Source organism: Watersipora subatra, chromosome 4 (genome assembly GCF_963576615.1).
Source record: "Watersipora subatra chromosome 4, tzWatSuba1.1, whole genome shotgun sequence".
NCBI classification, from domain to species: domain Eukaryota; kingdom Metazoa; phylum Bryozoa; class Gymnolaemata; order Cheilostomatida; family Watersiporidae; genus Watersipora; species Watersipora subatra.
In genome coordinates, this window is record NC_088711.1 from 10338892 (window position 1) to 10364913 (window position 26022).

A 26022-nucleotide genomic window follows, 5' to 3' on the forward strand; every position below is an offset into this window, starting at 1 on the left:
ACAATTTTATCAACTGTTTTCTGTTTCGTTTTCATTATAATTTACAACGAATAACGCTGAAATGAGAGAGAGCGAGCATCGCATCCAATCTGGTGTTGTGAGAGAAATTTCAGCAATTAGCGTATCCGCATTTTCATTATTTCAACATAATCAAAACACCAACTGCCAAATTTTATTTTCATGAGAAATTTTTGTTGATATCGTATGGTAGAAAAAAGTCGAAAACATTTGTTTTGCTCATATGGCAAGGACGGAAAAACATCATGTTCCATATTGTATGGCGACAAAAATCTTCTAACAGAGGCATCGTAACCCGAGGGTCCCCTGCATTAATCAATAATTTAGCATGTCGTGTACAACCGTAAAAAGGATATACGGTATATAATAAGAGCGATGGGTGTGAAAAGAATGGCTTAGCCTTGTGGTTACTTGCAGTTGCAATCTTCATGAGTACAAATCCAGTTGGAAGCGCATTTTTTGTTTCTGAAACTATCAATATAACTAGACAGAAGAACAACAAACTTTGACATTTATATATACGTATAGATGAATATAGATAAGGCCTGTCACTCCAAAAGACTCTCTCACCACACTATTAGCTATTATTACTTTGGTCAAATAAAGTAAGATCAACTGTAACATTATGGTTGACATTATTAAATTGGTTAATCTACTTGCTATAATAGGTATTTGTGTTTAACACATCAGCATAGCCTGGGTTCACAAACATCAAATACACTAACGGGCTAGTCGGTGGCAGTCTACTAGCCAAAAGTGTCGAAGTCACACTCTCTAAGGAAATAAGTAGCGAAATGGAAACCGAGGTCTAATTAATTGGTATTTGATAAGACAATTTTTCTAAAATGCGACTAAAACACCTTTAACACATGACTCAATTGTATATAATTATACTCCCTCAGTACGCAACGTAGGCTTGCATTTACCATGCTACAATTTCTAGCAAGAAATGTCAAGCAAGATAGGAAATCAACAGAAAGTTCACTCTTTTATATCACCAAATATTGTTTGCTGTAATGCCGATAGTCGAAGCGTTTCACTGCGACTTGAACACCATTTCAATTAACATTGAAGACAGCCATAGCTTGTTCACAGACGCATTTCTTTTGTTGAATCCAAGGACCATTATGTAGATATTTTGTTGTAAGGAATAGATTTTTGTTGTCTCGCACAAAACGTTCCTATAAAAAATTATTTTGCTGTCCTTTAATAATGATACACACATCAAATTAAAAGTGGCTTGCGCAATCGTTACCAGCTTGTCTACATGTACAACTACTGGTTAAAGGGATCTACATGTATAAGTACATGGATATTCAGTAAAACTACTAGTCTCTGAATGTGTCTGTTGTGAACGTTAGTTCGGGGATACGATGCGTTCACAAGCTTACCATTTAATCCTGGTATAAAAATGTTTTAAAAATAAAATTTTAAGAATGTTTCACATGATAAACCGAGTAGTGAGTTATATTGTTGCAAGAAATATATGGTAGACACACAATCCATCATAATCTATTCGCAAAACATGAAGTCATATATAAAATGACTAAACTATAAATGTCTATCAATACAACCACATAAGCCTACGATGTAAAAAAGGTAACTAATAAAAATAGTTCATCGGATCTATTAAGATTGTCAGAGAGAGAGGGAGAGATTGCTCAGTCTCGTAAGAAAGTTATCATAGTTATACAACAAAGCCATTCAACAACAGCGAAAAACTAACATTACAGAAAACAGAGATATAGATTTATGTCATAGCCTGAGCTCCAAAAAATATAGGACTCCGTTGTGGCCTGAGTTCCAAGAAATATTTACTGATGACAATGTTGTCCAGTTTCATAAATGGCACTGAGGTGTTTCTGTAACTCACTTTTTTCATGCGGCAAAAGAAATGCATTTTCAGCTCCATCTAATATCTAAAAAAGAAAGAGACAGGTTATAACAGAGGATATTTTTAGTAATTAAATTTTATTGTTATGAATTCAAAGACATTTAATTCCTGACCCAAAGTTGCCACAAGATATTTTCTAGTTCAAGTTTACTACACAAGAAAAATATGTTAGATATTATCCAAAATCACTGTCTTTTAATATTCAATGTACCGATAAAAAAATAAAAAGCGTTCTCAAAGAATTAGGTAAAATAAATACAGAAAACAGTGCTATACTGGTCAAATAGACCACTGCAGAACAACATGAGAACCAGGTGACTGAACAGAACCAGACCATTGCCGAAGAGAGCTTTCTCTCACTAACGAGCAAGGCAAGTGTGAATGTTTCTACTACAAAAATACTCGGTTTTCAAGTGTGCTAACTCGATGATCTAAACTCACATCAGTTAAAGACCCATTCCCTCGTCCTACACTAACACTGCCAAACTCCACCTCATCTGACCCACTTTATCTATACACACCGAGTCAGTTATTTTTAGCAAATCTGCTTCGCACAGTTCATATTAGCTTTAACGCGAAACATCCTGATTAACTAGTCACACTTAAGGCCACGGCTTCCTCTCAAACGTAATATTTTTAAAAAGCTTTAAAGTTTCTTTAAGAAGTGGGGTGAGAACTTCGGACTTGATGAGAACAGTTCGATGATGCAACTAAGATGTGGTTGAGATTGTTAAAAGGTCACCCAATGTTCAAATTAACTCCGTATGAATAACATAGGAGGTCATTTGTACACACTGGAACCACAGAGCGCTTCAAGTCACACTAGGGAAATAATTTAACAGACAGATATCCCTAATGTGTACTACCTGCTCCAGCAATATAATACAATATAAAAGTTTTACAGAAAAATTTGATCTCCACAAACTAGTACTAGCAATAGTGCAACTACATGCACAGACAATTCCACTTACGGTTTGTATCAGCCGCTCCCTCGCGATGCCTACTTTAGTTTCGGCGACGACAAACTCATCACTGAGTGTTGTGCCAGTAACTACTGGATCATCTGTGTTGAGGGAGAAACTGACGCCATCGTTCGCAAACCTATAAAAAGGGAAGATAACTATCACAAAGAAAGTTGCTTAATATGTCTTAATCCAAGCAAGGAGATTAAGGAAATCTCAAAAAACTAGCTATGACTTAGTTTTATTGAAATGAGAGTATATATGCTGAAGATCATATGCAGAGAATGTTTTTAGTCTCAAAATTTATTAGGTTGTAAATCTGAGGTGCCTAAACATTGAGCAATTGGAAAGTGATGAGAGGTAATATCGACAGACCAGTAGGAACCTTCATAAAGATTCGTCACGGCAAGCTTACAAAAATATGAACAATTAATGACGCGTAAGCCACCTATTACAAACTTACCGACAAGATCCACAAATGGTACAGCTAACTAATAATAACTTCTAACGAGCCAGGTTATTTATCAGAGACTTCCTACACAGAGTGTATGTTACCTATGGTCAACAGCCTTATCAAACATTAAACAATATAAAGGTAGCGTAACCTTGTCTGATATCAATGACAACTGATGATTTATAGGTTACTTATCACCAGTAGCCCTGACCAGGATAACAGTTTACTGAAGTTCAGATGAAACAAACTAGAAGAAGTAACAGTAACTTAGCTTCACATTTATTTATCCAAATTCTAGGTTACATCCCCAAACTGCCTCTACCACTTACACAAACTTACGTTTTAATAGGGTGCTTAGAGAAGTCGGGTCCACAGGCTCCAGTAAAGACACTAGAACAAGGACAGCACTCAAAGTGCATTCGTTCAGCTTTTAACCTATCATAGAGTTCTTTATCTGGCAGCACCCGATATCCATGGCCTATTCTATTGGCAAACAGCTTATCAACTGCCTGTAAAAGAAACACCACAATGTATAACAGGCTATTTAAGAAAGAACCTTTTTGGATTCTCTGTATTGTTACAACGCCTATGTCTAACTGTGTACAATATAGTATCACATTCCTTTTGGACATACAAACCTCCTCGACGACTGCCGCAGAGCCATTCTCCCCCGCATGTACAGTTCGATATATATTTTTCTCTTTGGCAAGCTATAAAACAAAACTATACATTAACATTTGACAAAGGTATAAATTCAGCAATCATTAACCCTTTGACCGGGTATAAGCCCCCCCAAAAACAACCGAGACTCGTGTAATTTATTTTCGAAAATTCAAAAAAATCGATATTTTATGAACATGCATAGCTCAAATCTTAAATTTAGTTCAATGAACAAAATTTTTTGTACATATACATTCATTCACATATCTACTACTCAAAAAAAATTACAACCATGTGCAATTGTCCCTTTATGAAATGCTTGGAAGCATCTTTTTCGGTAGAGTCAAACGCTATAACGTAGCCCTGCGAGCCACCATAACGATCGTTTTCTCTGAATATTCCAAGTATATTAAAAGTCGAAAAAAGTTTACATCACTTTTATCATTTGAATTAATTTTATTCTGATCAGACAAAAAATCACTAACGATCGCAGGATAAAATAATCTTTTATTTTACCGTTTTGAAAGTCGAGCCGACGTTGACTGGTTTTTCCAACTTTTAATCTTTTCCAAGGAATCGCGATTTGTTTAGCTTTTAGCACAAAGCAACGCCTCTCAGATAATCGTTTCATATTGTAAATCATCGACTGATATCTTGTTGATGATATTTAAAACTTACTAGTGTTCATATCCTTTGTTTAACGTTACTATACGACAGCTTTATAAACGTCTACCGAAATAGACATAAATGTCGTTTCCCCACGCAACCGGTAAACGACATTCTGGTCGTTTCCCCTGTCAAAGGGTTAATAACACATTATTATAAAGCTAGTCAAGAATTACTCAGTTGAGGAAAGATAACTCCATGATTGTTCGAGATTGCCAACCTAATGGTTAAAAGAACACAATTGAAAAATGAACTGATTATATGAATATATAACTACAGTAGACCCCTGCATAAGAGTTAGTGCAGTGGAACCCGCCATCGAGATTAATTCTTTCTGGTGCTGGCATAGTGAAGCGAAAATTTCGTAGGGGTTATAAAAACCAATAGTAACTATCTAATGCAAACATCCCTGGTAGGAAAACAGCAAAATTTGATATACGTACTGTACATACTAAAAATTAGTAACAAAATAGTATATTAACCTTAGTAACTATAGTAATATTAGTGTATTTAGTGATTTTATGATCTGCTTACAATTATTGTTATGATTTTTACTTTTTCCTTCAACGCCGTTATCAATCTTAGGACACTTGCCTAATGACTTAGCGTTATTTATGTAGTTATATACGTATAATAAATTAAAGTTCATAGTAAATATTATAATAAACACTAAAATGCATAATAAATTTTCACTTTCACTAATTTTCGTTTCACTCACGAAATATCAAACATTTACGAAACACGAATAATGCTGAAATGAAAGAGGGAGCATCACTTTCAGGCATTGTAGGAAGAAATTCCTGCGAATAGCATATCAACTTATTCGTTAATCCGCCATATGCAGCACACAGACCGCCAAATTTGAATTTCGAGAAACACTTTTATTCATGTCGTATTGCGAAAAAATCTCGTAAGGGACAAAAAACATAGTGTTCCACACCGTAAAGCGAAAAAACCGTAACGCAGAGTCATCGTAACTCAAGGATGCGCTGTAATGCATTTTGTTCTTTTAACAGTTCCTGGATAGGCAATCAAGAATAAGATATACTTATGTCATCAAGGTATAAAACTAGCCACACAGTATCGCGATGATTTGCACTCTTGTTTCCTTAATAAGACCGAATAATGGACAAACTTGAGCGGGGAAGGGAAGTTCAAGGCATCACCACTAGTTTGGAGTACTGTAAAACCTCTAATAATCTAATTGAACACCACATTCATTTGGATGCCGCCTCCATTTAACCGCCACTCTAGGAGAAGGGTCGAAAAATAAAGCGCCATGGCGTTCAAATAGAGGTTTTACGGTATATATATTTATGGAGCCTTTAAAATGGTTTGTATATAGAAGAGTCCGTTTTTTAAAATTATTTATCCGCTATCATTTCATCTTGAACAGAAATGGTTTCCAAACTATGTCATACAAGCTTACAGTTGTAGATTGGCCTACGTCATATCCATGTCTGTGTAGGAATCAAGCTTGTCATTCATCGTGTCCCCTACCTTGAATGCTTTGAAATGTCGCGGATCTGTTGGATGTCCATGCTCTACAGCGTTTTCATCACCAGCAAGATCAATACCAACAACTCCACGATCTCTGAATTTTTCACACAGTCGCACCATATCAATAGAAATCTCTGCAACATTTCAATAGTGTCATTGACCATTAAAAGAAGATAATCCTCCAAAAAATGGAAACAGCTAGCAGTTGATAACACCAATGCAGGCTCCCTAAACTAACGATCTCATGGCTACAGTTGTGATGATGAAGGTTTCGGTGAGAAGAGAGCAGATAACTTCACCTGGCATAGAGCGCATACAGCACAAGATTAATCTTAGTCTTATGTTCAACATTTTCTCTGCTTTACTGAACTCGTCACAAACAACCTCAACAATGTCATCAGGAGTGAGTCGTGCTCCACCAACCTGCAAAATATCAAATCTTCTACTTTAATGCACAGCATATAACGACTCTATACTCTGTAATAAATTTCAATACATTATTATATATTTACCCAAATTTGATACAAATTTCATGCTGTGTTGTCATATATTTTACCGAGTTACTGTCATTAGCTAATGCTGAAGCTAAATACTCATAAATAGACCATGAATATGGTGAAGACTTACCCCATCAGATAGCTTACAGACCGTGTGTGGTCTTGCAACAGTACTAGCATATCAACTGATTGGCAATTAGATGAAAATTATCTACTTGCTATGTAGAATGCTGGAATGCTCACCGCACGTGAAAGCTTGAGCTTTTAAAAATTAAAAGCACCTGTATTGTAGTAGGTCATAGTAATATCAGGTTATAATAGTACAGTCATACCTCTACATACGAGCTTAATGCGTTCTGAGACTGAGCTCGTATGTCAATTTACTCGTTTCTCAAAGGTTGACTTGCAACAAAATTCACATGACAGTTATTTGGTATCAAAAGATTCACCATGTCTTACTCTGCTGTGTTGTAAGTGCAAAATATGTGAAAATGTGATTACAAGCTCTTAAAAGCTAAAAAAACGAACAGTTAATCGCAGCCATCACGAGACTGCCGTAGGTTAGAATCTCTTTCCAAAACGGCTCAAATGGGACGTAGTTGTACAAGATGGCTTCTGTTTACACTTTCAAGCAATCTCATTCGTCGAAATATTTTCACAAATATACTTCACACATTCAATAAAACCATGTCTATTGTTCTTACGTGTCTATTTTATCGTCACCGTAATGCTGTCACTTTCAGCACTGATATCTTATAAACTACCATGAAAATTCGTTTAATATTTTAACCATAGCTCGAAGGAGTACATATCATTGTCTAATAAACATGACGAGCCTGTTGGTCACCTGTGATAATCGAAAAATGCTGCAGGAATTATTTGCGAAGTATTGGGTCACATGATCAGATTACAACTAGACGATTAGACCAAGCCGAAACAAAACTGTCAAGTAGCGAGCATCTATATTTGATACGGGCTCTTTGATAAAACCCGAAGTGTTTGTCATAAACTAGTGCTACGAGAAGGTTTATATTGAGCCTTTTATTGGCCTTTCAATTCACGTCAGAACATCACGTGACAAAACAATAACCAAATTTAATGACAACATCAGAGAAATAAACTGATTCCAATCTACGGCGTCTTTTCGTTTTTGAGCTTTTAAGAGCTTGTAATCACATTTCCACATATTTTGCACCAACAACACAACAGTGTAAGACATGGTGAATCTTTTGATACCAAATAACTGTAATGTGAATTTTGCTGCAAGTCAACCTTTAAGGTACTATTTCTTATATAAAACAACTAAATACAAATTGATCCGTTACTATACTATGAAAAACCCAACATTAAACAAGATATTATGGAGGAAAAACGTTCTTTAGTTGTTGTAATTTAGTGCCTACGCTGAAAAAATGTAACAAGTACGTAGAAAAACTTTGAATTTAACCTAAATTAATTTAGCTCACTAAACACACACTTGAACCTAAGTTTCAATCTTTCACTAAACTCACTCTAAGTTTGTCGTCTAAATTTTCTATTGTTTCCGGTATTGCGCCACTAGCGAAAAATATAAGGTAAGGCGACTGCCTAGCTAGTAGGCTGCTCATTACTCTGTAATGATGAGTTATAAAAACCAACTCCTGGACAACGCATACCATCGCTCAGGGTCATACATACTTAGACCACATATAACGAGTGGCCAGCTCGAATGCTCGTATCTCAAGGAATAAATTTGCTCAAAAGTCAGCTCATATCTCAAGTTTCTCGCAAGGTGGGCACTCGTATGTAGAGGTCTGACTGTAGTAGGTCATAATAATAGTAGGTCATAATAATAGTAGGTCATAATAATAGTAGGTCATAATAATAGTAGGTCATGGTATTAGTAGGTCATAGTAATAGTAGGTCATAATAATATTAGGTTATAGTAGTATTAGGTTATAGTATAGTAGGTCACAGTAATAGTAGGTCACAGTAATATTAGGTCACAGTAATATTAGGTAGCAGTAATAAAATATGAAACTACAAACAGATTCAGTCTTAAAATTGTAATCTAATTAATATTCAAGAACATAAACTGATACCAGTATGAAGTGAAGAGGGTGTATGATAAACTTGCCAGTAGATGTGGACAGAATCTAGCTTCAGTGTATATTATATTATCAGCAGCCATGTCTTCTGCAAACTCTGCAGCAAGTTGTCGAACTGCATCCAAACACCCCCTACAATAACATAGTCGCCTTGACATTACAAATGTACAATAACATATTGAAGGTTCGCTTTTAAAACCAGATAGTTGTGAAAATGATAGCATAGAATGGTTCTACACAACTAGACAGTTTGGTATATCATAGAGTGTACTTCTTAAAGAATAGTCTATAAATAAGCATAGTACTTCAAATAATAAAGTTACCCTACGATTGATCGAAGGCGAAAAACACATCTAATGTCAAGGAATCTAAACTAATTTTCCAAAGTTATGCAAATCACAGCTGTGTGCACCTGTGCATAATCGATAATTCTCATAAGGTCATAATTGGGATAACTGATTACAAAAGGCAATTGTAAAACATTTTCGTTTTTCAAAGACAAAAACAATGAAATCTGAAGAGAATTTTCAAACCATGATGCATCATAATAAGGTTTCACTGGCTTGCTAGCAGTGTTGGCATTTGTAAATTAGGAGCTATCGAGTATTAATGATACACAATGGATATTTAATATGCTGATAATGCAGCATATCGCTCAGGAGCATTCATGTGTGTGTAGCTACAGCGGAGGTCTACGCTATCAGTAGCATAATGATTCATGCATGTAGCTACAGCCGAGGTCGACGCTATGATGCATTCAGTCAGTGTGGGCCGAAAGAACATGAGTGGGACACATTAACGATTTTTCTAAAAACCATATAAATGTTGAGCACATGACGATAGCATCGGTCAACGCTGTTGAACTTTAAAGAATACACAATTCTACTCACTAGTTGAAATTACACCATCCGCTGCTAAAGATCAGAGACAATTGGAGTGCCATATATGGCTGCGCTATTTAAAATATGACTACATCTCACGATTTTATGCCAAGCAGTTGAGAAACTACTCTCAAGTACTTGTATTATGCTGTACCCCAGTCTTCTCCATGGAAAGTGAATGTTTGTCTCACCTTACAATATAATGAACGAAAAACTTTTGAAGTAAAATAACTTCAGCTTGACTCACACCTGACCTTAAAAGGTTTGTTTCACATTCCAATATTATCAACTCTTGTAAAACTTGATAGTCCTTAACAGGGTCAGAGAGGTGAAAGTAATGATCAAGGGATTATGAGAGAGTGAGTGAAGTACAAGAGAAAATTAAGCTAAATGATAGCGAAGCTGAGAAGATCAGGTGATTGCAAATCGGTAGAAGGTAACAACAGTCATTAAGCTACGCAGGTCGGAGGCTTTGGCTGACTGGATGCACTTTCTATGCACTCAATGATAAATATGCTGCCAAACAATAAGGCAGAAGTAAAACTTTAGTGATAACAGGCAAAGCCTATGTTGAAAATGGAGAGCTGCTGAAGTGAAAATCTGATAAGGCCGCACTGGGCGGGTGTCATAACCCAGACAAGAAGATGATTAGAAAGTAGAAAAAAAGGAAGAGGCCTTAATAGGAAAAGCGTGATTGAAATTCCCCAAGAACTAAGGCAGCTAGCCTGCAGGGAATATCTTTAGCACATGTTTAATGATGGTCACGTAATGAGTGAAGCTACATTGTCATCAACAGAAGACTTTGATGAGTCATTGTAGTCAAAGGTGAAAGGCTGAATAAAAAAGAACAGCATAGGTTGTGGTAAGCTTAGTTGAGTCATAAACAATCAAATCTTGATTTTAGTTAAACAATTTTTAATTAAAAAAATACCATTTTTGTTTAATGTTTTTAATTGCTATAAGTGAAATTGCGGGAAAATGGAATTTAATAACTTAAACAAACGATATTACATGATTTATTATTAAAAACCAAATTTTCCCTAATTTTTCTCTTACGCTTTATTGACGTTGTGTATATGCTATGCAAGCATTCAAGTGTGGGATTGTCTCAAAATTTATTGCAATACTGGTTGGCTGCCAAATCTTTATTTTTAAAACAGGAAGTACTAAAGATCTCTCTTGACTTCTGTTATAGCAACATCAGTTCAACAGAACAAGCAATGATCACAAGTTTCAGATATTGAATTTACATTAAAGTGATCAGGGAAGGACAATGTTTGTTATAGACATGAGGGAAGGTAAAGATAGAGAGGAGAAACGAAAAGGAGGAATAGATAAAGAGAGTGAGATAGAAAGAATAGGCGGAGAGGAATGAAGAGAGGGGAATAGAGGCAAAAGGGAGGAAAATAGGTACCAATGGTAGGGCAGGGAAAAAAGAAGAGAGAAAATTGTTTGCTTAATAAAAATGAATACACTTGCTATACGGCTCGGCGTACGAGTCGAGGTCTAAAGTTTGGTTTAAAAATCCTGGTTTTACATGTACCAGCCATATAGTCCCGATTCTCTAGCTCAAAATCATTTAATCGCTAATAGTTCAATAGGCATCAGAGGCGTGTGATGCATAGCTGAAAATGTGGCATTCAAAAACGCCATTAGCAAAATGCCGATGCTTTTGTGCCGCCAGCAATGCGTACAACTAAAAAAAGAACAACTGTACAACAACTAAAAAAGGAACGAGAGCCGACAGTTCTAGTGAAGATTACAAAGCACGAAAAACAATACTTGACCACCCTATCAGCTTGCCTCACCAATAGAATGAAATTGCCACCTTTAATAATTATGTAAGTTTTCAACAGAAAAGCCATGCCGCAAATCGTGATTCATGCACAAGAAAAAGGATGGATAGACGATAGTGGATGTGTGAAATGGATTACCAAAGTGTGGGTATGTAGGCAGTTACAACGAAAAAAAGTATTAAATTTGAAAAAACTACAGCATTCCAGAAGAGAATCCTAGTGATGACAATTTGAATTGTAAAGAATGAGACTTCGAGTTCGATCCATCTCATGTTGAGTAAGATTACTAGTATTTCACTATTTTACAATAACTCCCTATATGTCATATCATTAATTTTGATTTACGATGGTTTTTTGAAGTTGCACTTTACTAGAATTCGTGTCATGAAAAACACGACCCCGTTTAAGTCAAGGATGGATTTTTAAGCTTGAGATTTAATGTCAAATTTTTGACTAAAACGGCGGAACTTACGGTATTCACTCTACATACGGATTGGCTCTTATGACTAACTCTGTCTTCCAAGCTATCAGCCGTACACCAGAGGTAAATGCTTTATATCGTTTACCACATGATGAGATTTTTGAGTTGCGTTCTCTACAAAAAGTGCCTATAGAGTTAAATTATAAGCTATAGGCTAGTTACCCACACGGGACTAGCTACCCCATAATAGACACCTAAGGTCACTCTAGTTTAACGGGGTCCATAAAAATTAACAATTGCAAACTTACTTATACACTGGAAGCACATAGGTAGTGAGTCTGTCAAGAAATGTTGTTAGAGTTTCAGGTTTGGTCATAACTACCGCCTTCTTGAGCTCCTCCTCGGTGGAAACATTTAAGTTAATACCTCGCTTCCTGTTTGAAGTGTACAACATACGATCAGTTCAGTGATCTCAACTACCGGATACAGCTAAGCGAATAGTTTAAAAACTGTACAAATGTTCATATAGAGGAAATCAGATACAGATGTCAGGGAAAACAAGATTAGATCCAAAGATGGGACTGAAGCAACAGTTGACAGGTATGTAGATACCATGACACAAATACCATAAACTTGTTAATAAGCACTATAGATTAGTGCTGGGCACGAGTACTTCTTGGCCAACGGGTTTTTCGGGTATCGGGTTTGTTGATACAGGTTTTATGTCTAAAATTTCTAACAGACAGATCTTAAAATTTACAATGCAATTACAATTCTATTCAATTTATTTATTATTTTTTACTATTTTCTATCGACCAATATTCATGCTCGCAGCGTTAGCAGGTGGGTTGTTAAACAGTGCTTAGAGCGCATTAGACTGAGTTTTTGTCCACTCTACTCGATGAATTCGTGTACCAAAACCCGAACTCGCAAGTCCAAACTCGATTCCGCAAGATCGAAATGCTCAAAATTTCTATTACCTGAGACTCGAGAGAACATAAACCCGGGAGTTCAACGAGTTGTATTACCCTTGCCCAGCACTATTATAGATGGTCAGCAAATGGAGTCACAAATAGTCTCCTTCAAGACTGATCTAACCTGGCCAATGGGAGTATAGAAGATAGCCTTGGAGACCCATCAAGGTGAACATGCAACTGCACCTAAAAAGTACAAAGGCTAGCATTATCAACTTAGAAAGATGCTGGTTACTGTCTACTCATTACCATACTGGTGCCTGGTAATGACCTTCAAATGAGCTTTTTTACCCTTGGTGTATTTGCAGGGAAATATTTTATGATAGATGATCCGTATGATTGGTAAATGATTAATATTCTGGAATGGACTAGTTAAGTAACAATGCTATGGAAGTTTTTACCGTCAGCAGGGACACCAAAGCTACTGAATAATTGAAACTCATTTTCACTGATTGGTTATATAATGCAAGTACTTGTGAACATGAATACTAGAGGTGGAACGAGACAGGTTTTTTAAGCTCGAGACGAGACTCGAGACACTGTCTTGTAAAAATTCGAGACTCGAGACACGAGACAGTAAAATAATAAGCATTTGGTGATGATTTCACTACACAAGTACTAGCTACTTGGTATATATAAAATTAATAAAATTCTTTTTAAATTGAATTTTCACCTGGTGTAAACGATTTAAATACAACATTTTAATAGTGATATGCATGTAGTTTTTGTAAACAAAAGTGACACAAACAGCTCTAAAATACTGAAGTTATATATTCTAAGAATTTTGAGCTTGATTGATCATAATTATTATAAACATATTGCTTTGTACATGTATATTTTTACCATCTATTGAATAGTTCTTACTTTTTAATGTAATGTGTAATGAAACCGATAGCCGTCGATCTACAAAGAAATACCGCAACTAAAAGAACACACGATAACACTTTCATTCTTATCGTTTCATTAATGTTAAGTTTTGTTTGTGTATTAGCCGTAGTATGTGAATTATATTTAAATTGTACTCATGAAATTATATTAATTACTGTATACATGCACATGTATATTCTTATATTGAGCTAACAAAACGTCATTGTTAACCGAACACGGACTATGGTCGACACGGCCTTTCGTTCGTTTCTCCGTGTCCGGTCAAGTTTTACCCGCGATTAGTAGTATATACGTAAAAGAGGCCCGAACTTCATGAAGGTCGGTTGGTGTTTAGACACGATACGATAAAATACAGACATTTTACCCGTTATTTATTAAATTGGATTATCCGAAGAGTAATTAGATACGACCCGGTATCTGTTTTAAGGACACAGAACCGAACTAAAATATAACAGGGCCGTTGTCCGGACTACATGATTAGACTGTGGACAACATAATCAATAGCAACAGGTAGTAACGGACCGTGTGTAACTTTAAAGGCAGTCGCCCGCAATCCATTACAATATATGGAGTTGTTGCTACCGCAAGAAGCCATGTTTTAACAACCGTGCGCAGGCGCTTTAGTTCTATTTCCTGTCTCGAGTTTGGCAATAGTTAAGTCGAGACGAGACCGATACGAGACGAGACAGGTCGATACTCGAGACGTCTCGTGTCTCGTTCCACCTCTAATGAATACTCTGTTTGGTTTAAGAGTTACGAATGTTAGCAAAGATATTCCAAGTGAATAACAGTTTCAATTCTGAAATAGAAATATCTCAAGGGTTATAGATACACTAACTTCTAATGTTATTGTGACCTCAAAATCATTACACAATATTTTACTAATATTTCAACACCAAGTTAATACCTATAGAAGACATAATGCCAAAGATACGCAAGGCAGGTTAATATCAATGTGTCAGTGAATCTATCTACATTAGTTATAGTGATGGTCCAATTTTTTTAAATCTCACGCATCAGTACATATTGATCTTGGTCAACTGCGGTCTTAATCATTTTTTTTAAGGTAGGCCAACGGATACACATTACCACATCAGGTTTTTAGTGTCGAAAGATTTTGCGCGGCATTGTTTAGGAGAGCCCAATATTGATCACAAGAGTGAATCCTACTACAACAATTATAGTTGTTCATGCATTGTTGTTGTACTTAGCCAAGAAATAAAATGACGCTACATGAAATTTTGTTTTCAAGCAACTTGTTAAAAAATTACAAAGATAACACATCAAAAATCTTCCAATTTAAGCTACTCTAGACAAATGAAAACAGGATTTGTTTTCAAAGTTTTGTTATATATGGTGAGACGAAGTATTCCGTAAACGATAGCTAAAATGCATGTTAGCAGCATTTAAACTCACCACGACGTAAAGGGCTGACTAAGGAGGGCAAACCTGAAATTGGTTTTGACGTGAATCAAAACATTAAACCATAACTGTCACGAACAACTTTTATCGTATTTACTAGGTAAATCAGACACGCTGATTCCGATTTTGTACTCAAAATAAAGATTAGTCCACTAACCTTCAAAGTCATTTAGGCTTTTTTAAAGCGTTTCAATGTCCGTTTCGAAAACAACACAATCGGCATTACAAGCTCCGCCCATAAATATGTGACGAAACCTAGCTTTTTCAGAAACGGAAGTTCGGAATGTTTAGTCCGATTTAGAAGAATAGAGATGGGTGTCTTAAAGCCCATTATTATCTAAATCCAGCCTGTAAAATAATTTCAGTTTTTTATGAAAGGGATATAAACTATTTAAAATTGCTTGCAGCTTGCTACATGACGTTTAAATGGGCTGGACGCCGAGAAAAATTAGCTCAAAAAGCACGGTTTTATCACAAGCTAGCGTTGTTATCGCGCTTTTTAAATATGCAATGCTAAATAGCTTATCTACCTTTCAGAAAAGACTGATATTATTTTTAAGGCTGAATTTAGATATTAATGGATTTTAAAACACCCATCTCTATTATTCTAAATCGGTCTAAACATCCCTACGTAACTTCTGTTCCTAAAAAGCTAGGTTACGTCACGTATTTATGGGCGGAGCTTGTTATGTCGATCGTGTTGTTTTCGAGACCGATATTAAAACGCTATAAAAAATCCTTCATTACTCTTAAAGTTAGTGGCCTAATCTTTATTTTGATTACAAAATCGGAATCAGCGTGTCTGATTTACCTAGTAAATATGATAAAAGTTGTTCGTGACAGTTATGGTCTAAGTTATCAATGTATAAAGTTTGTGAAGCTATCATTTCATGTCATACCTTCAATATAGCAGAGTAGCTCTGCATTGTACTAAAAAAGTGAAACCTTAGATGGGAAGAGCTTCACAGACAGTTGACTGCGAATAAAAATTGATAAAAACTGAGAGGGTATCTTATTCTACATACATCGCCTACACATCGTACCACCAGAGTCCTGGGTTTCAACTGTACACTAATCTATATAACAAACATTTTCTAGTTTATTTTGCCCGTAATGGACAATTTAAACATACCTTATACAAATAAAGTTCAATAAAAGATGACTCACTTTTGCAGTAATTGTTGGAACTTCACTCTGATACATGATATAACGCTTGAAAAACCTTAGCCCAGTTCTTTTTAAAGCTGTTCCACACCAGCTGAAAGTTAGTCACATAAAGGCTGCACATAGAACTTGGTAAAAATATACTTCATTGAGTAACAAATGAGCTAGAAAAGGCCTGATGGCTAAGGGAAGGCAGATACATGGTCAGCTATAAAAAATAAAGAGTAGCAAATGCCAAGCTCTAATGAGAACTGACCTAATCTCAAGCTTTGTTTAAAGCTAATGTTTAACCTAATCTCAATCTAATGTTAAAATATTTGCAAAGCAAAACAAGTTGAATATATTGCTTTCCCTTAGCACCTATTTGCTTAAACTGCTATACTTAACTATTAGAATATGTGAGACCTTATTTTCGGCCCTGAATTAAGCAAAGCATAACAGTAACTTTATTAAAAAGCTGCTAGCTTTAAAACATCAAATGAAAAGCACAAGAGCTACAGAATGATTGAGAAAACGATGACCACTAATAAAAACAAATAAATAGGAGTATACCCTACAGGATGAAGATATTCGTTGGCTATAAAAATTCGCGATTTCGCGAACAGTCAATTCCGCAAATTATTAAATTCCGTGAATAATTAGTTCTATTTTTAATCGCAAGGGAGAATAACTACTGCATCAAATTAAAAACTAGCCGCTAAGCATAAATACTAAACGTAATTGAGTTCTAAAACATTTTTAAAATCATTGCCTGGGCTTTGAGCTAACACCATTGCCAATGCATCACATTTCTTTACAAAATTATTCAAGGTTGCCACAAGATATGCAGAATGGCGTCATCGCAAAAATAGCCGCTAAGCAGAAGTACTAAACGTAGCCGAGTTCCAAAACTTCTTTAAAATCATCGCCGGTGCTTCGAGTTTTATTGCCATTGCATCAAACTTTACAAAATTATTCAAGGTTTTCACAAGTTATTCGGCATGGCTTTGTCATCGCAAAAAAATCTCTCCTGGTCTTTTACATTGAAATCAACTCCATCAATCTCTAATACCGAAGTTGAGGACGATCATGATTCTGATCTGGACATTATGGTATGTATTTGATTTGCAGTGCAGATACGTTTTTCCATAATTAACTGCATTAGTTAAGTCTTTTGTTTAAAAACTGATCGCTTTTATTAAATACTTCAGCTATTGTTTTTGCACTTATTAATATGTTTTCTTCTTTGTGTTTACTGCAGATTGAGAATGAAACAACCTACTCCGATTACGAAAACTAGAGACAAGTAGTAATATTCATCAAGGCAGGAATATTGGCAGAGAAGCAACCAGTCAACCTAGATCGACAACCCCTTCATCGATAACAACTCCTTGATATCGCTGCAACAAACATGATTATATTATATATTTTATTTTGTGTATAGATATATTATAATTTATTACAAACTTGAGTGTACAAATAAAATATTTCAAATACAAATAAAATTTTACAAACGATGAATGGAGTAAATATAAACAGTTTAGTCCATATGGCGGTTGTCTAGGAATAAAATTAAACTGGTACTCTTGATAAGTGAAGACTAGCGTGTAATAGTGCTCTCTGACTAGTTATTTTAATAATAGCAGCTCTATGTCACTGCTATGCTCGCTGTCACTGTCTTGGGTAGATGTTAAAGGCGATTCTATCGCTACTGCATGACTGGTAAGGAAGTTATCATCAGAACTCTCCTCGTGGCTTACTATTGCAAAGTTGGGTTGGCCAAAAGCCGGTTGGCCAAAAATTTGTGCTCGTAAAGGCGTTTTTGTTCCTTTTTTAAAACAAATATATTCTTCTCGTTAGCAGCTGCAGTCACTTCTACCTAATTTCAAGACCTCCCTGAATGAATGGTGATCTAAGAATGACATCTACCACCCTTGTAGTCATGGTGCCTCCGTGTATGATGAAAAATCTCTCTCACACTAAAACAAATAACGAAGCGGTAGGGATGGAAAAAATAAATATTGCGTTTTACTGAAGAACCAAAGTAAAATTTAACTAATTTAGTAAACGGTTTTGAAAAAACTCATTGCTTACCACAAATCGTTGGTTCATCAAAGGCCTCTAAATCGATGAATATTCATGAAAACCTCTGAGCGCAGCAAAAAACTTATAGCTTAGCATGATCGACTCGTAGTTGCAAGCTGTGGTGTATACCGCATTACGGTGTATGCGCACACCGAAACACGCAATGTGCCTATGCGTAGGGTTAACTCTATTGCAAAACGCAATAGAGTTAACTCTTCATAGAGAGTGACAGTTTTCAGCCGCGAATAAATTAATCCGCAAATATGCATGAAATGGCAATTTTCGCGAAATATAACTACGCGAATAAATTAATCCTGTAGGGTATTAGTAATACAGGGGAACAGGCAAAACTAATTCGCTTTCTTAACAAAATCTAGTGTCACAGTCGTGTGTAGAAAAGCCTGCTTGGTAATGTTCATTGATCAAGCGAATGGATGTGTGTCAAGCACTTATCAGGCCTAATATTCATGGTTGGGTAACACTAATTATACATGCAAGGCCTTAGTTTTCTCTAGTCATTTAAAAGGCCTTTAGAAGTTTAGTCAATGACTAATGAACTTCTAAAATAGAGTCGTAAGATTCAATTGTTTATAACATTCTAGTTCCTTTTAGCCTGCTTATAAAAATACATAGGCTTGGCATGCAGACTTGTAGTAATTTGATTAGAGAAATAGTTATAAAATCCTCATCTGTTCATACCATTTTAAAATTTAAGGTTGTTAATTCAGACAATATAGTCGCCAATGTTTGCAAGTAACCTTTAAAAATCAAGCAGGACTCCTATAAGGAAATTATTGTAATAATAGCAACAATTGATTTTATCACTGCAATTTTATGATCACTGCTTTCTTTGTCCCTTCTCACTCCATGGTTAACATCTAACGTTCAAGTTGGGACTATTTATTAAGATTGCCAGTTACTGTAAAACCTCTATTTGAATGCCATAGTGCTGTAATTTTCCACCTTTCCCTTAGAGTGGAGTTTTATTAGAGGTGACGTTCAAATAGAGGGTGACGCTGTATTTTTCGACTAGCTCGTCAGAGTTTTGAAAGGAAAAATTCAACCCTTTAACGGGCAAAATTATGCTAATTTTGCTTATATTTTGCACTCTCCTTCGGGGATTCAACATTGATGCCATCGGTCTCAGCATTTTTGTCAAACCATCTTTCACATTCGCTGAAGTATCAGACCAAGTTGAACAAGGAATTACTTTGAGTAGTTTAGCCAGGTACAGCTATTATTATTTTGTACTTCTACTTATCACTTTCTATTATGGATTCGTAAAGGTCTAACAATGGCAAGGTGGTGGTCAAATAAATAGAGGTAGCGTTCAATTAAAGGTTGACTTGCAACAAAATTCACATTACAGTTATTTGGTATCAAAAGATTCACCATGTCTTACTCTGTTGTGTTGTAGGTGCCAAATATGTGAAAAGGTGATTACAAGCTCTTAAAAGCTTAAAAACGAAAAGCCGCCATAGATTGGAATCTCTTTATTTCTCTGACGTATTCATTACAGTTTGGTTATCGTCTTGTCACGTGATGTTCTGACGTGAATTGAAATGCCAATCAAAAGCTCAATATAAAACTTATCGTAGCACTAGTTTATGACAAACACTTCGGTTTTACCAAAGACCCCGTATCAAATATAGATGCTCGCTACTTGAAAGTTTTGTTTCAGCATTATTCAATCGTCAAGTTGTAATCTGATCATGTGACTCAATACTTCACAAATAATTTTTGCAGCACTTTTCGATTATCAACAGGTGACCAACAGGCTTGTCATGATTATCAGACAATGATATGTACTCCTTCGAGCTAAGGTTAAAAAGTTTAACGATTTTTTACGGTAAGTTATAAGATATCAATGCTAAAAGTGACAGCATTACAATGACGATAAAACAGATGCGTAAGAACAATAGACATAGTTTTATTGAATGCGTGAAGTATATTTGTGAAAATATTTCGGCGAATGAGGTTGCATGAAAGTGTAACCAGAAACCATCTTGTAACAACTACGTCCCATTTGAGCCGTTTTGAAAAGCGAATCCAAACTACGGCGGTCTCATGTGGCTGCGATTAAATGTTCGTTTTTTTGCTTTTAAAAGCTTGTAATCACATTCCCACATATTTTGCACATACAATACAACAGAGTAAGACATGGTGAATCTTATGATACCAAATAACTGTAATGTGCATTTTGTTGCAAGTCAACCTTTAAAGGGTGGAGCTGTATTTTTCAACCTTTCTCCTATTATAGTGGTGTTCTATTCGAGGTGGCATTCAAATAAAAGCAGCACTCAAATAGAGGTTTTACGGTATGTTGAATAATAGCATGTATCTTATTATTATAATTAAATTGTGGTAACTGAATAAGTATTTACTGTGGTTCAGATGGTTTGAACAATTAAGGAGCAGCTACCGTATGTTTCAGTGGTTCGTGGTTAGGGCGCCGGCTTACGATCAGTAAGCCGGTTGTTTGAGTGACCCAAAGTCCATTGGCTATAGCGGATTAGAGTACCTCGAGTTTGCAACTCGAGTTGATAAGCCAAGTTATATTTACAAACTCGAGTTTGTAAAAGTAAGGTGCAATATATTGGTATTACGATAGCATAACCGTAGATTTAATTATATTAACAATGGTACATCAATAGGCACCCGTTAGCTAATAGAAATTAAACTATGTATGTATGTACTGTATAAATAAAACATATTGCTTTTGCCACAAACTCGAGTTTACAACGCACAAGTTATAAACCAATTTTTAAGAACTCGGCTTATGTAAACCGAAAAAATCTACTCAAAAGCGAGTTGAAAAACCTGAGTTACTGTTTCTGAGTTGGCAATGATTCAACTCGAGTTATTAAATATAACTCGGTTTATCAACTCGGGTTGCAAACCCGGGACACTCTAATTTGCCATAAATTCTAATTTACAGTACATACATAAATAGTTTAATTTCTATTAGCTAATGGGTGCCTGTCGGTGTACCATCATTAATATAACCAGATCTACGGTTATGCTACCGTAATACCAGTATATTGCACCTATTTTTACCATCTCGAGTTTGTAAATATAAGTTGAGTTGTATAACTCGAGTTCACCAAAACCAGTTCTCTCAACAGCAACTCAAGTTCAACAACTCGGCTTGAGAACATGGAACGCGAGGCACTGTAAATTGCTCCTATGCTAAATCTCATGAACAAATGGTCACAATAAACCCTATACAGGAAGGAAGACCATTAGCGGTAGCAACTCCTTATGGAAATTAGGAGTTGCTACCGCTAATGGTCGCAACTCTAAATGGGAAAACCGAAAGAGGAAAAACGGTTATGCACTTCACTCCAAAAAGGTAAATTCTATAACATTCGATATGAATGACTTGATGAGCCATCATTCCGTTTGAAGTGAATAACATACATAATGTTGTTGCTAATATTTCCTAGAATGTTCAGTTCTACAAAAGTCTGTCTTTTGGGGATGACTTTTGCGACTAATTTAGGTATGACCAAAAAAAATTTGCTGAGAGTTTCTCTATTCTGAAAAACAAACAAGCATATAAACTGACATGATTAGTTTACACTAAGCATTTTGAAGTACGACGCATTTGGTGGTGGTTAAAAAGTCTGGTTAAAATTTAATAGTTCAATTGAAAAACGTATTTTTCATGAGTTGGGATTAATGATGAGCCTAATATTAGACCCTCATGTGTTGTACAATTTATGAGCAATGGAAATTTTTATAGTCGACTTCAAGTTCTCCAGAAAAGACTTCGTTTAGGGTAGAGATGTTCTTATCTTCTCTTCTCGAAATCAGTGTGTGTCACTGTCGCGCCAAAGCGCTGCCAAGTCAAAGTGATATTTTAGCCAATATAATAAACCGTCTGATACATATGTGACAGCGCGTATCATTTTCAATACAAACGCGGCATTTCATATAACGCACAATAGGCTCTCAAAGTGAAACTTGTCCATGCGGCTTAGACTTTTGTAATTTGAGGTCATGACTTTTCTAGGGCGAATCATATGTCAGGAATCAATTTCTGAGGTGTTTGATTAGCTAGGATGCTTTATTAGACTGTTTTGCAGACTTTAAAGTCGTTGCTAAGGACGACAAAAATGGCGATATTTTATTTCCGGTTATTCAGTCTACGTATCGCGATTTAAAATGTCTCAATGCGATATCGGTAGTGGTGACTTTTGGAAAGAAATTGCGGAGGTCGATGTGGATTATTTAGTTTGCAGTGTAAAGAAGCAATTAATAGTGTTTCTCGAAGCAGTAAGATCGATTTAGATCTTTAGAATGATGGATTAGATTGAGAGTTTCAGCCAAGTTTTACTGATAACAGTCGTAGTTTAGGGATCCTGTCGTCACGGCAATATTTAACAGAAGGTTCGAAGCTTGGTACCAACACTCCTCTGACTGGATCTTCTGTTGCTCACTATGGATTTGATTATGCACAGCAGGTAGGTCAAAAACATTTCTTGTTGCTTGTTACAGAACGCAAATCTTATTTTATATTTTCGTCAAAAACGCACACGCAGCCCAAAATATGACAATAATTACTCGACTATTACAAGGTATAAGGCTATGAATGTAGTGTATTAAGTTGAAACATTGCTGAGTTTTAACAATTTGCAATTATCAATTGCAAATGCTAATTAAGAATTATAAAAACCATCAAATTTATAAATAAAAATGTATATTTAAAAATTAAAATATAAATAGTAAATGTACAATGTACTTGCATGTCTATAGCAAACAACAAATGTTTGTTTTGTTTAATTCTTAGGTCCACTACCCTGCCAACCCACAGCAACTTGAGCCACTCTATTTCAGAACCCCTCGGATGTGTGCGCTATTTGGAGTGGCCTGTGACACCTTTCCTGCACAAGTGAACTATCTGATTGATGAGACTGCCTGTGCGACAAAAGGAGCCAACAGCGTCGTATCCTATTATCATCACTATCTAGAGACCTATGGCCTTAGTGAAGAGAAAGCTTTGTTCCACGCTGACAACTGTTGGTATGCAAGCAACAACCAATGTTTTGAAGTTTCATGTTTGTATTAAAAATGTATTGATAAAATTATGTATACATATCAAACCCTTTTTAGTGGCCAGAATAAAAACAACGCAGTAATACAGTACATGGCTTGGCGCGTTGCAAACGGGCTGCACAAGGAGATTGAGCTGAATTTTCTCGTCGCAGGTCACACGAAGTTCAGCTGTGATTACTGCTTTGGCCTGCTAAAAAGGAAATACAGAACTAACAGAGTTCCTCTCTTTCTGATATAGCTGAGGTATGTTTCTCGTTTTGTCAATTAGTGAAATAAGAATTTGCAATTCTTGCATGCGCTATTTATACACAAACTATCTAAAGGTTCTTGGTTACTTAATCTGAGTTGAAAGTACAACATAGGGAAATTTGATAATTTTGTACAATAATTGTAACACTAATAGACAGTGTGTGCAGTAATCGTTGTTTTGCTGCAGGCAGTGTCCAAGTGAAAAGCATGCCAATAGCGGGGAGAGTGAAGATATACAGTTTATGTCTGCAGAGTCAGCCAGGTCAGGGCGGCCTGAAATCATTCCGCCACCTTGTCAGAGTGTTGAACGTCAGCAATATCTTTTCAAAGAAATCAGAGAGTTATGTGATGAGAGCAAAAGAAATCTTGTGTGCCCAGCGCCCATTCAACAGCCATCACAGCTCAATACGTCTGCTGCAATGACTGCAGAATCCAAAAAGACTACTAAAAAGTCTACTAAGGCTAGCTGTATCGCCCTGATACAGAAATGTAAATGTCAATCATAGACAGTAGCAGCAGTGCTATTAATTTATTTTTTTATTTATATTATATTCATGTTATTTTAATAATGTTTTAATCAATTTTAACTTGCTTTAACTTAAACCTAATTTATCTACTAAACAGGTAACATTAATCTCAAATTGTCTCCCCGGGCTCAGAAGCCTTGGATCGTCTACCCTAAAGACGCTAACTTATTCATCTCAGTAAAAGTTCTGTGAGTGCATTGAGTATATATTCTAACACTGATACATTGCATCAATTTTATGCTCAAAATAATCAATTCAATGTGCAACACAATTTGGTAGTAACTCCTTTACTGTGTAATAATGTCTTCCTTTCCAACGACACAACATGTGACCTTGACCTCACTGTTTTTATGTATTCGAGTTGAAGTGACATCATCGGAACCCATTTCATATCGTTCGCCATGTTCTCTTCCCTATAGAACTCAACATTCATGAAAATATAATGTCTGTAGCGTGCGGTTGCTATGACATTCCAAAACGTCAACAAATAATCCTGTTTAAAATTCAATCCATCAACTTTAAAGGCGAATTTCTCAGTTTGTGGTGGCGACCATATTGACCAACACCTTCTTCGATAAAAACCTGTATCTCAGGTTAAGTTGCTTCGATTTCAATTCCGAAAACAGTTTTGAAAAGCTGAGAAATTTCTCTATTACATTGGGCTAAAAATCAATTTTGTGATCTGACCTCGTTTGTATTGAAAATGACACGACCTGTCACATATTATAGATACACAAGTACATTATATTCTTTACTAGGCCCAAATATTGAGCTACGAACTTCTAGCATTTCAGGCTTAAGATATTTTGCATTATACAGGCAATATGAAGTGCCAACTTGGCGAAGAAGAAATACCTTGCTACTTACACACGACCTGGCACAGCAACTGTTATCATTTTATAGCACTCGCCAGTATTTCCAATAGGCGCTTACATATATTATAGGTGTCTAATGTATGTACAGACGCGCAAGCTTTATTAATATAAACGAGATTGCACACGTGCACAGTGTATCATGTATATCAAACAGTTGACAAAAGTCCGCGGACAACTGCCAAGCCTAGATGAGCTTACGTCGGAAATTCCTAGCCACGGAGAAAATCCGTACCTCCATCCTATCGAAAAAATATTCACTAATACAGCGACTACGGCTCTTACAGTTTACGATGGTGCACAAACGAAGTACCGTGTAAATTCAATTGATAAATTGCATTTTACTAGGAATTACGTCATTAAGACTGATGACTAACAATGAATATTTACAGCTGTAACAACTTGATATACATGTAATATACGTACGGTAATGCGAAGCGGTTGATCGTTGAACCTGAAATAAAAGGCTGTTATACAGCGCGCGCGCCAATCTCGGTAAGCTCTGCAACGTGATCGTCGAATAGGATTGATCCCGCGCTCACCTAGAAATTTGCTACGTACTACGTACTGTTACCGTACATCCAGGTAGGAAATGTATACCTAGACTATAGCGTGCCCACACGCAACGCTCATTTGTTCGCCACTCGAGAGGTGGGCGCGTTCATTATGTTAGTTATGATGTCGAGTCTGGCGTTACGAAATACACTATGTTAAGTGCATCAACTGAATCATAACCAATGAAACAAAAATATTTCCTTGTACATATTGTATAAATCTACTATATAAACGGCAATCGTTGTCTGTCTGTCTATCTGTCTGTCCGCCTTATAGAGCGGTCTTTTCTTTTATCGTCGTACGAATTTCGGTCGTACGAAGCGAACTGAAGTAATATGTGTAGTAACGGTAAATAAATTATAGAGCGGTCTTTCTTTTTCCATTCGGTCGAACGAAGCCAACCGAATTAATAT

The 26022-nt window shown here is 36.0% G+C and overlaps 1 protein-coding gene across 4 annotated transcripts; it reads right to left on the reverse strand.

Annotated features, from left to right (window-relative positions):
- Window positions 1–1464: 1464 nt before the first annotated feature.
- On the reverse strand, window positions 1465–25531 carry LOC137393695 (adenosine deaminase-like). 4 transcript variants are annotated; one of them, XM_068080343.1, is made up of 11 exons: window positions 25481–25531; window positions 16288–16378; window positions 12935–12996; window positions 12145–12270; window positions 8768–8870; window positions 6454–6577; window positions 6155–6288; window positions 3967–4038; window positions 3668–3837; window positions 2884–3013; window positions 1465–1937 (listed from the first exon to the last, which is right to left on the reverse strand). In XM_068080343.1, exons 2-11 carry the CDS (start codon window positions 16321–16323, stop codon window positions 1833–1835), a joined length of 1062 nt encoding a protein of 353 aa, XP_067936444.1. In that variant the 5' UTR covers window positions 16324–16378; window positions 25481–25531; the 3' UTR covers window positions 1465–1832. The 4 variants fall into 4 exon arrangements, with proteins under 4 accessions (XP_067936444.1, XP_067936446.1, XP_067936443.1 ...); XM_068080345.1 differs by lacking the exon at window positions 25481–25531 and adding an exon at window positions 25256–25273; XM_068080342.1 differs by lacking the exon at window positions 25481–25531 and adding an exon at window positions 25050–25246.
- Window positions 25532–26022: the final 491 nt, after the last annotated feature.